At 46.2% G+C, this 12,577-nt stretch overlaps 1 protein-coding gene across 1 annotated transcript; it reads right to left on the reverse strand.

Annotated features, from left to right (window-relative positions):
• Window positions 1-1,315: 1,315 nt before the first annotated feature.
• snx2 (sorting nexin 2) lies at window positions 1,316-11,674 on the reverse strand. The gene is made up of 15 exons (XM_067231546.1): window positions 11,525-11,674; window positions 9,392-9,542; window positions 9,056-9,210; window positions 8,751-8,817; window positions 8,070-8,113; window positions 7,711-7,852; window positions 7,492-7,570; window positions 6,506-6,581; window positions 5,657-5,770; window positions 5,137-5,230; window positions 4,659-4,864; window positions 4,271-4,414; window positions 2,235-2,315; window positions 1,878-1,949; window positions 1,316-1,536 (listed from the first exon to the last, which is right to left on the reverse strand). The coding sequence occupies exons 1-15, from the start codon at window positions 11,630-11,632 to the stop codon at window positions 1,486-1,488; spliced, it is 1,584 nt and encodes a 527-aa protein (XP_067087647.1). The 5' UTR covers window positions 11,633-11,674; the 3' UTR covers window positions 1,316-1,485.
• Between the last annotated feature and the right edge of the window lie 903 nt (window positions 11,675-12,577).

Consider the following 12,577-nt stretch of genomic DNA (forward strand, 5'->3'; position numbering starts at 1 on the left):
GTTTGTGACTGTGGCATGTCTAGTGCAAATACTGAGGAAGAAGTGCGGTTGTTTGAAAATAAATCAATAATAATATATACGATAACTAGTGTGCAAACTAATCCTATTTGTGTTAAGAGCTTTAATTGTTAACAAAAGCCAAACTCAAAACTATTTTATTTCGCCAATTCATGATACTGCATTTTATCTTATATTAATCTGCATTATAGTCTTCTGAGCCATCGTACGTACAAAAAAGTACGTACAGATACACGTGTATCTTTTCCCGTTATGTATCACATCACCATAGGGAAAGGCCGAAAGATGAGCCAGTACGAACACCTGTGATTTACCAGCTAGTCTCCCTGGTCCCAGTACTGAGGGTTGTCAGGGCTGACACACACACACATACACACACACACACCAGCCCAGGAAGCTCCTAATAGAACCAGATGCCTTTAAAGCCAGCCTAAATATGACAGCAAGTCAATGAACTGACAGTCACCATGCAAACGACGGTGTCCTTCCGGTGTGTGTGGGACCTACATATGCAGAGCCGAGGCCTCAGGGACGAAGAGAGACAAGCTGTGTTGAAGTCTAAACACATCTGAACAGGGTAGGACTTCTCAGGAGATTCCCCCTTTGCAAGTTAAACTCAGGATGGACGTCAGACTGTGTGTGTGTGTGTGATTAAAAACAACTGCCAGTTCTATCAATGTTAGTTTGGAGCAGTTCACAAAGGCAGCTTTCATTTCCTCTCATTTCCTCTTCGTCACCCTTCTCCTTGGCAACAAGATACTAATGTAGTGGTCCTGGACAACCGTTACATGTAATAAAATATGTTCAAAAAGATGTATATGCACTCATATCTTTTTAAGACTTGACTCTGTATTGCACAAATGCCTTATTAGTTATTTAAAAAAAGATAAAATATACAGTTTTGTGTTCATACTAAGGAATGAGTCTAGACTCTGAACGAAATAACAAAGGAACCAAAACGTCAGAATCGATAATGAGTAGATACATTCCTTTATTAGAATTAAAGTACTCAAATGTTTGCAGCACATAAATGCAAATTCAAAAACAAAAAGTAAACATTAAAAAAAATCATTCAGACAAGGCTTTTAAAGGAAACCATAAAAATAATCAACTGAAATCACTCAACCATTGCACATTTTGTGGCAAAAATAAAATAGAATACAAAATCAAACTGGTTAAGACTAAGCAGTAGTGTTGGATCTGACAGCCCATAATAATCAAGTCCTCTGCCTGGCATCAAGAACTGGAAGGGGACAAGAGTCGCCTTCTGATGACATCACAGAGTCAAACAACAGGGTGAACTATTAGAAAAATCATGTGTTTTTTATTTATTCGCAAGTCAAAACTAATTACTGTATTTCCGTGCGTCGTCTGAAGGGGATGATTGGACGTAAACAGAAGAAAGAGTGTGATCATTAAACGGGGTCAAGGGTCAAAGTGGACGTGTGGGGGATGTGACACGTCCTATCAGGCGATAGCTTTGGCCTCTGGCAGGAAGGCCTCCCAGTACTTGATCAGCTGAGGAAGACAGGAAAGAGGAAGCCTCAAAGAGTTAGCATGATGTTAGCCGTTAGCATAAGGAACATGTCAGTTACAGAACAGAACACAATAGAATTTCATCTATCATAATAGAATAGAGGCTTTGTTAGGTCTGGTGATCAAGTCACCACAACTTTAAAGCCGGTTTAAACACGATACTGTACATGGGTTACGTTTCATGGCGAATACCTTGTTCTTCCTCTAGTCTAATGTGATCAAACTTTAAGATAAAACTATGGAAATAGTTGCCAGATAAAATGTTGTTGTTCCTGTTTCTCCACTGGTAACTGATATGACCAACGTGAACTGTAGTGTAGTACCTGTTGTTGTGTTTGTACAAGAGACTCCAGGTATTTGATGATGACACTCTTGAAGTCTTTCACTCTGTCTCTCTGTCAGGAGAGAGGAAAAAGTGAGATAAAAACGAAAGAAAAATCCACGGATCCACATTATCTGTATAATGTGGATCTGTTCTACATTACATTTACATTTAGTCATTTAGCAGACGCTCTTATCCAGAAAGACTTACAGTAAGTACAGGGACATTCCCCTGAGGCAAGTAGGGTGAAGTGCCTTGCCCAAGGACACAACGTCATTTGCACGGCCGGGAATCGAACTGGCAACCTTCAGATAACTAGCCCGATTCCCTAACCGCTCAGCCACCTGACTCTACTCACCTCAAACCTGCAGACTTCTTTCCTGATGGTTGTGGAGATCTGCTCGAAGTCTCTCTCTCCCTGCTGGACCTTGCCCTCCAACTACAAACAACAGCAACGTCTCCATCAGTTTGTCAACACATCACACTCACACCACAAAACACAAGAAGCGCGTTGCTCACTGAGAGAGAGAGAGAGAGAGAGAGAGAGAGAGAGAGAGAGAGAGAGAGAGAGAGAGCATCGTTATGATGGAGCATTTTAAGTCAATTACTACCACTGGTCAGTCGTTAAGTCATAAACAGAACTAGGATGATGCTAGGATAAAACTGTGTTATGTTATATCTGTCTGTGACAAACTGTTGCTGTAGCTTAAGGTTGTTGGAGTGAGGTAACTTAATGACTTATCAGCGATGATAAAGATGGAGCAGAGGTGAAGGAGAATGGTGGTTTGAGTTAAAGTCACCTTGAATAAAACGGTACCATCTGTAACCATCCATAGGTATTTGTTGATGTCTCAAGAAGCAGGAAAGGCATTTTCCAAGCAATAACAAGATTTGGACCACGGTGCCAATATGTGTTCCAAAGCAACTTTAGTAAATTGTGGAAAAACCAACTTTCGCTCCACCGTTACTCTACAGAATGCTTGCGCCTTGTTGACCAGGTTTCAGATGGCTGTCAGGGCGTGTGACATGATGTCAGACACGTGACCCGTGGGTCTGGGGGCAGCGGGGGGAGGATGGGGGGGTAAACAAAGGGATGACGCGTGAATAAAGAGGGATGAGGGGAAGAGAAGAAAGCAGAGCTCTGGGTCCTACCTCCTCAATCTCCTGCAGAAGGAAGGCATGGCGGGGGAATAATGCAGAAATTAAAAAGGCTGAAAAATCGCGCTCCAAACAACCCCAAACATCGACTCGCACACTGTAGCCAATCACACGCAGGCTACGGCAGGAGGTCATCTTACTGTAGCCAATCACACGCTAGGCTACGGCAGGAGGTCCTCTCACTGTAGCCAAGCACCCGCAGGCTACGGCAGGAGGTCGTCTCACCATAGCCAATCACACGCTACAGCAGGAGTAACACACACTTCAGCCAGCATTACTCAGTCTCAACTGTTAGTATGTAACATCCAGAAGTGATTAAGGGGGGTCAACTTAGGCCCAATATTCAGGGAATATCGACAGACAGCAGCATGCTGTGACATGACTGGATATAAACCCAGGATGACGCTGACCAGAGGAAGCTCAGAGAGAGAACCTGTTACTCATCAGCACCAACAGGGGGCAGTGTGGCTCAATGATCAGACACCATGCATGTTGTTAGAGCTATAGTCGTAGACCTGTTGTATTCACTGCAAGGATATGCATCGAGGTTGGAATACAAGGTCGGTGTAACTGGGTAGTAAATGTATGAGAGGTGGGCTGTGCTGTCGGGCAGAGAGGATATGAGCAGAGCTGTTCTCTGTGTTTCCTGTGAGACGTCAGGGTTCAGACCGAACCGAAAACCTGACAAGCCTTAAAATAAATGAACCTTGCAACTCTACTCTGTGTGTCCTCTCCTGCCAGGTTCTGACAGTTCTGCTGTCTTGACCACACATTATTTCACCCTCTGGCTTTGAAGGGGTGTCTGAGGTGCATCCCTATTTGTGCTACAGTTTGTGTACGTGTGTTTGTGTGGGGAAGCATGTGTTTTTAGCGTGTATGTGTGGAAGCATGTGTGCTAGTGTGTGTGTTAGTGTGTATGTGTATATGTGCGTACATGTGTGTGTATATGTGTGTGTTAGTGTGTAGATGTATGTGTGTGTGTATGTGTGTGTTAGGTTTGTGTGTTAGGGTGTAGATGTATGTGTGCGTGTGTACATGTGTGTGTTAGGTGTGTGTGTTAGGGTCTACGTGTATATGTGCGTGTGTGTGTTAGGTGTGTGTGTTAGGGTGTAGATGTATGTGTGCGTGTGTACATGTGTGTGTTAGGGTGTAGGTGTATGTGTGCGTGTGTACATGTGTGTGTTAGGTGTGTGTGTTAGGGTGTAGGTGTGTGTGTGTGACTCATCATCCTCCCACCTCTTTGATCTCATCCTTGGCCTGCTGCAGCTTGTCAGGCTTGTTGGCGAACTGCAGCTTGGCCTCGGCTTCATGTTTCTTCTGCAGAAGCAGCTGGGTGTCCTGCCATTTCTGCCACGTCTTGATACGGTGGTCAAACACACCCTGCACGCACACACACACACACACACACACACACAAGGAAGGCATTTAGAAGAGTACACACCGGCAAGAAACACGTGAGGTTTGGAAAAACAAAGAAAAGAAAAAGTCATTTTTCGTCCGTGCCCTTCATCGCTCTTCAGGTACTGTAAAACAAGCTGGTGCACAGTTAGGCCATGTGCTTTATTCCGTTCTACAGTTCAGTTCAATTCGATTGCATTCAGTTCCCTTCCCTTCTCCCCGTTACCTTGACGGCGGTGATGAGGCGCACGTAGTCTCCCAGCAGCTCAGAGAACAGGTAGAAGTCGGCGCAGGCCTGGTCCTGGTGCAGCTGCTCCACCTTCTCCTCCACCTCCGCCAGCTGGGACAGCGCCCGCGACAACGCCGTGTGGTCCTCGCTGTTACCCAACATGGCCGCCGACTTGGCGAAGGAGGCCGTGTTCACAGACAACTCTGAACGGAGAGGAAGAGGAGTGGAGAGGAAGAGGAGAGGACAGGAGAGAGGAGAGAGGAGAGAAGAGAGGAAGAGGAAGAGGAGAGAAGAGAGGAAGAGGAGAGAAGAGGGGAAGAGGGAGAGGAGAGAAGAGAGGAAGAGGAGAGGAGAAGAGGGAGAGGACAGAAGAGAGGAGAGGAAAAGGAGAGGGAGAGGAGACATGTCAGAGTTAGACCGTGCCTGAGGGAGATCTAACAGTAGCAGAAGGAGGTATTGGGAGGTGTGCTGTCACCTTTCCTGTGGCAGACCAGAGACTCCACGCTACCATGCAGCTTCCTCAGCTGCAGGTCCAGGTTCTCAAATTGCTGCTGCTTCTCCTCAAACCACTAACACACACACACACAATTACATTAAAATCCTGCAATGACCAATTTACTACTTACTGTCATGCCATCTCTAATGTATGATTTATGACAACCTAATCATTGGAAAACATTACAATATGATATAACTCTACATTACACAAACAACTGGATTTACCTAGCACTGTCCATACGTAATAAATATCAGTCAAGAACAAAACCAGTACTGAATAGTATATCCCTGCTATTCTCTTCTGCCTCCTCTCTTCTCCCCTCCCTCCCTCCCTCCCTCCCTCCCTCCCTCCCTCCCTCCCTCCCTCCCTCCCTCCCTCCCTCCCTCCCTCCCTCCCTCCCTCCCTCCCTCCCTCCCTCCCACCTACAACCTTAGGATTCAGCAGGAGAGCCCTCATTAATTCGTCTCATTATTCAAGTCCAGAAATCAGCCCTTACCGCATCCGATTCATTCATCTTGATTGTCATTTTGTTGACAGCGTCTGCTGCTTTGTTTACCATCCTCAATATTCCCGCCCCGCTCAGTGCCTGGGTGCTAACCGCACGCGGCAGCTGGGATAAAATGACAAATAAGGGCAAGCAAACCGGTTAACAGGCTGGGCTCCCAGCGTCCCCCGGGGGGCGAGGGGGGCCGGGGGGCCCGGGGGCTGAGTGGGGTTTTCTCCATTCTCATACATTTCAATGCTGCAGGAATCTCATTTAATACGTTCTCTGGGAAAACTCTCAGAGGGACGACAAGGAGAGGGGGGCTAGAGGTAAAAATAGCTTTCAATTGCCGCTGACCATTTATCCTTCTCTACTACAGTTGCATTTCATTAGCAGGGATGAAGACTGTTGTTTCGGGAACGTATAGATTTGTTCAGCCGTGACACCCACAGGGCCATTTTCAGAGCAACGACACGCTTGTTACCGAGGGAGCAGCCCAGGACCATGTCAGGGAGGCGGTGCACCGAGCAGGCAGACAGGAGGGGCTCTGTTCCTCTGTGAGACCAACACTCCCTTTTCATCAATTCACATTCAATTGTATTTTGATAGTCTGGGTGCTAAAAAGCTTCAATGAAATATCGCCGTAAATCTTTGTAAGGCACACTTTTTTTTTTTTTTTTATTAAACAAATGACGTGCGATAATATGATACGTAATTTATGATAACCTGTGACAATGTGATAATAATACCAAATTAAATAAACTTCTGTCAGCCACACCTCAATTTCCTACAAGTTAACATTTACAGATGGCGAGAAGACTTGAGGGTGTTTGTGTAACGTTAGGATGAGGAAACAATCACCTCAGAGCTCTCCAGGAACTGCACCACATCTGGGTCCTTCAGCAAGACTGGATGTTTCACCGTCCTCATGAGATACCTACAGGAAGGAGGACACATTAACATGACTTCCCCCCCCACCAACACACCATCAGACAACCAGGACTGTGAGAGGATTCATTCGCTGGGTTTAAACACAGGTCTTTATGTAATTCTGTGGAGAAAAAAAAAGACGAAACAAACTGTAACGACGGATGTGAAAGGTGTTTGTGTGAGCAGGTGATCGGAGAACGCGCTGTGTACAGTTGTAGCCATCAGGATCCAGTTCTCTGCTAGTGAGTTCTGTGAGCTGACATCCTGCTGGTCAACACTGACCTTCCCGTCACTCAACAGGCTGATAAAAGGGCAGAGAAATGTCAGCGCTTAACGTTCGGAGCGATTCCCCTCATCAGGGCGGGCAAAAAAACAAGCTGCCAGGCAGATATTCAACAGGCAGCTGGCTGAATACCAGTTGTGTCAGTGCTGTCCGGACAATAGCACACACACTCTGACGCGTCCGTGTGTGTGTGTGTGTTGACAGCTCTGCGGCAGGGGGAACATTGCCTGTGATAATTATTTACCTAATATTTCTGGTTAACCTTTTGGCCGCAAAAGACTAGGAACAAGAATGCTCTTTAGACTGCAAGGGATTTTCATGTTAAAGTTCTTGTCTGACATGAGGGCTGTAGAAGGGCCTGTTGTAACAGCCCACAGTTAGCGGCAGAGCCTGTATGTGTCCTAATGATTATGACAACAAATGAAGCCAATACCGGAGCTGTTAGTTCCTACAGGCCTTGTGTCTGTAGTACAGATAAAGCATCGATGATTCAGTGTGAATGCAGAAATAATGTGTTTATCATGTGCTGATAATGCAGTGATAATTCAGTGATAAGGTGCTGATAATGCAGTGATAATGCAGTGATAATGTGCTGATAATGCAGTGATAATGCGTTGATAGTTGATAAAGTCACCTTTCCAGAGCAGATCTTCTCTTCTCCACAAATTCTACAGATGACAGATCTTCCTTCCCCACTTTCACCTTGGTCATTCCTAAAACACACAAATACACACACACACACACACAGCTTACCAACTCCAATTCTATATCTATATACAATCAGCCTACCGCTCAATGCTTAAGTTATCAGTCAGATAAAGTGACAGTAGACAGAACCGTTCAAGTTCCCTACCCACAATGCTCTTCTCCGGGGCGGGGGGGACTATGTAGCCGATGTGAAGGTACTTGGACGCCAGTTTACTGTGGAGACCCAGGAAATCGCTGAACCTTCGCTTGACAGAGAACTCGTTCTGGTTGAAGGTATTCATAGAGGTCTGCAGAGGAGAGGAGAGGAAGAGAGGGGGAAAAGGAGAGAAGAGAAGTGAGAGGACCCAGTAATCCTACCAATGTGATCGAGGTAACTCGAAAAGAGATACAGAACATTTACATCTTACAAAATAATAATAGATGATAGTGTTTTCCTGGCTTTCCATAACTACATTCAATAGGTTCCATTCAATGACTTTGACAATAAACAAATGTTTTTGTTACCTTTGTGGTGACCTTGTATGCCATGTACGCAGTCATGCCATCCCCTGTAGGAGAGGTGAAACAAGATACTGGTACAAGCAGTACAGTACACACCCCCAAAGCTACTCTACCTCTGCATGTCGTTTTCTCCTCAGGGATGCAAACCTCACACAGTTACACACTTCCAGGCTTAAGCACACTGACAACAAACACATTGAGGTACGTGGTTCAGATCACGTTTGCTTTGGTGTCAAACTGAATGGCTCCGGGGCATTTCTAACAAGGGAATTCACCACAAGCCCTCCTCGGTGGTCTGGGTCACAGGCCTATTGATCCAACAGAAGCAGGTCTGTGGTGATGACCTGTTAGCAGTCCCCTGACCTCCCTGTGTACCTGACAGGTTCCTCTCAGCAGAGCAGGGATGGGAGGGGGTGCAAAACAAGCAACCTTTGGACTATATAGTATAGAATAGAATCAAAACAGAGGGTTCCTAAAGGGTGTACCGCACAGTGAACCGCCCAGTAATCCAAATCAAGCACTCCCCACCCGGGTCTGACAGGGGGGTGAACAGGAAACAGGAAATGTGGGGTCAGGAGATATTTATTGTAAGCCGGTCTAGTGCGCACTGCCAGCATAGAGACCTCAGCAACAGGAAGTATGGTGTACGTACAGTGTGGGACGGACAGGCAAACGTCAACTTACCAACTTTCTCTGGATCTGACACTGATATATGCATATCAAATGAATCTCCACCCTCCTCCTCCTCAATCTACAGAACAACAAACAACAGGACATAACAATGACAACACAACAATACAACACTAATACCAGGACAAACGGCTTAAGCTCAGTGGTTAGAGCACTTAAGGTTAAAATCCCCTCTCTGTACTGAACATTGTTTTGGATAAAGGCATCTTTATTACATTGTGAGGACTTTACAGTATCTCAGAGGTGGGGTTCAAAGTCCGGTCTATGACCCATGACCCTTGACCTTGCGGGGGCGTTACCTCATTCAGGTCGGCGTGGAACATGTCTGCGTGGCCCAGATGGCCTCGGGGCGTGATCATGATGGTTGGCGTGACGGGGGTGATGGCAGGGGAGGGGCCGTCAGACAGGATAGGCTCCCTCTCTGGGCTGTCCAGGGATACCTCCTCTGTAGCTCCTGACACACACACACACATGCACACACACACACACACACACACACACAAAGGTTACAAGTTACACCTGTGTCATTTCACAGCTCTAGTCAAATCAAATCCTATGTTATGTGAGTGAGGAAGTGAGTGAGTGAGTGAGTGAGTGAGTGAGCGAGTGAGCGAGAGGTGATGCGGACATCCTACCTGCAAACAGATCTTCTGGATCATCGTCAAACAGGGCGTCGACCTCCTTGGGTCCATTGGAGCTGGCGTTGACCTCCAGGTTGACCTCCAGGGTGACCTCCTCTTCCACGGGCAGGCTGGCGGGCTCCTGGTCAGGAGAGGACGGGTCCGACTGGGAACACAAAGCACCGTGAGAGCATCAACACCCATCTTAGATGTAAACACCCTTCAGTTAGTAAGGACACAGAGACCGGCTCTAATGATGACCTGATATCCAGTTACATACTATTCAGGATTGTTCAGCTAAATCCAAACAACAACAACAATCACAACATACATACGTGGATTGGTTCAACCTGCCTAAAAATGGTACCAAGCTAACTCATAAGAGTCATCTCATGGTAGAAAACGTTCATCTGGTCTAAGGTAAGGATGAGGACCAAAAACAGCCTAAAATATGTCCTGACATATGACCTCCAATAGACCAGCCTCACTGGAATCTGAGGCAGCATGTCGGAAAAGGAGTACTGACGGAAAGCAAAGTACTATTTATGGAAGGAGAAAGAGTTTGACAGTAAGGTAAACACCGTATGTCCACATGTAATCCGTCACATCCTGAGGTGAGCGCTGGTCTGTGCAGACACGATCCTCTGTCCTTATCACTCAACAACAGCAGGAAAACTGTAACAGTCAACCCCCCAATCACCCACAACTACAACGCTGACAGTAAATCCCGTTTCTTTCATGGCTGAAATCTCAGCATCAACGACTTCTCCCAGAGATGTCTACATGGGAAGAGAGAAGAGTCGAGCTAAGGGGAAAAGCAGGAAGGGTGAGGGATAACGACCCACTTCCTCCCTCCAACTCAGCACAGGATGAGGGAAAGGACAGGAAGCAGGGCCCGCAGCATCTAAGGCTCTGTGTTGCTGACTTCAACATCTGGCTTCACCTACCACAGAAGAAGAAGCCAACCAGGGACAAGCCTGATGTCACGACACCCAGGATGTGATGCGGTGCTTCCACAGAGCAGACAGACACACCGTGTTTTCTTTCGAGAACTTAATGAAAATTCCGCTCCGTGAATCAATTCACTTTGAATGAAAGAAATCGGATTGGAGTCGCTCCTTTGCCAGTGGCCGTAAAATATCCACTACAGCAGAATAGAGGGCAGAAGGGGGAAAGGGAGGCTGGGAGGAAGGGAAGGACAGGCTTGTAACAGCTCCTACTAACCTTAGTCCACCTCTGCTGAGAAGCGAGCAGGTCATGTGAGTTAATGTGTATTGGCATTCACTACCGCTCACAAACACTTACTACATTTTTATGGGGTTTTTTCACGGACTGTCTATACAGTAAACACACCCTGCTCTCAGCTCCCCACTCACAAGAGAGATGTGGTCCTGACTGGTTGACTAACTGACTGGTTGGCAGGAATGGTGTGGATGGATGGGACTTTTGGAAGATCATACATTTAAATAATGCAAAGACCTCTTCAAAGGAATGTGTAATTGTGCAAAAATATATTTAACTGGACACAGGCTTCACTGAAGGCCAAAGTGTATTATGCTTTTTACAGAGCTGCCTTCCCTAAAAAACATTATTTCATCTTCTCAGACTGCTAATAGCATATCCCACTGCTCTAATTAACCCAACTGACACAGTCAAATAACACACAGCTTTAACACACAACCAGGTAAACCGTTAACGGCAAACGGACTAGTTGTCTTGTAAACGGACTGGTTGCCTTGTAAACGAGCTCCCTGTGTGCCAGTGCCACACCTGTGTGACTGTCATCTGATCGTGGCTTTATGAAACCCGGAAGACAGTGAAATGACTAGGGATTCTGCGTTTAACAGGCGCAAAATGATGCCCTTGAACAAGTCCCTCTGATTCCAACCCAGTATGCGCAGTTGGCTCTTGGTACAGTGAGCTGGCTATAAAATGTTATTTCCAGCGTTTATCTATTGCTTTTGAAACATAGTTGTGGGCTTGTCGCCCAGACACTTCGTACAACCCCAAGCACAACATTCTCACCGATCTAGCACCATATCTCTTGCTGCCAATGAAAGGTCGCTTAACTACCTCTTGACTGCATCTGTCAATGAGCATACCGCCCCACTGCGCCGCGTTAAGCATACCCTGCATCCCAGCTCTCACCTCCTGCGTGGAAACCGTACTGACAAAGAGGTCCTCTACGTCCTCGAACTCCCTGAAGTCGCTTTGCTCAGCATCTCCCATCGGTGGAGGCTCTCTCTCCTCCGCCATCTTCCCTCTGCTACAATTTCCGCACAAGAAAACAATCGACAGAGAGGAGTCAGGAGGTTCGGATGCTGTCATGTGACACACAGGAACAATTTCAGACTTGTGACAGGCCGCGCGCGCTCATATAGATCATTTTCCGCCCTGGTTGCAGACTATACAATGGAAAATAATTGATAATAAAAAAAACATATACTTTGAATGTTTACGTTTTAAAGTGGACTTTTCGCATCCAAAATTATTATAATTAATATTTCCCCTATTTTCCATGACTCCTTTTTGTCTGTAGCTCGTAAGGAGAGAATAACAGACAGGACAATGACCAGCATACGACGTTGCACAACTCAGTCCAACTTACTTATACACTGTAACATTGTAGCCTACCAATAACTTCCCCCCGGGAACAAATGAGTTATAGAGATATGGAGATATACGACTTTTATTGATGTCACATTCAACAAATGGAGTGCCTTGATACCATAAGTCTTCAAAAGAATGTATAAAAATGAGTTGGATGAATTGCACCATACAGCAGTGTGGGGTGACTTAAGAAAACTGCCACCACATCTGTCTTGCCTCTAACTAAATGTCAGTACTGAAAGTCATTTACTGAGAGAGGGAGGATCCGCAAAGGAGAAGGGGGGTTACGAAACATTTTAAATCATCAAACTAAACTGTCGCCTTGAACCCTGACAGTTGGAGAGACCAAGAGAGGGGCCTTCTGGGACACCTTGCCCCCCCCCCCGACCACACACACACTACACAAACACACACACATTCCTATCCCCCCAGGCCAGAAGCAGAGACAGGCTGAACAAAGCAGCATCTCCACTGAGCCATGACTCTGTCTCTCCTGTCTGCTGTAATGAGCTGTTATTTACAGCAAATCAGGTGGCAGAGCCAGCAAAGGCTACATGGTGTATCTGTGTGGTCCCTGGGGGGTGTTGGGCG

Source organism: Osmerus mordax, chromosome 28 (genome assembly GCF_038355195.1).
Source record: "Osmerus mordax isolate fOsmMor3 chromosome 28, fOsmMor3.pri, whole genome shotgun sequence".
Taxonomy (NCBI): domain Eukaryota; kingdom Metazoa; phylum Chordata; class Actinopteri; order Osmeriformes; family Osmeridae; genus Osmerus; species Osmerus mordax.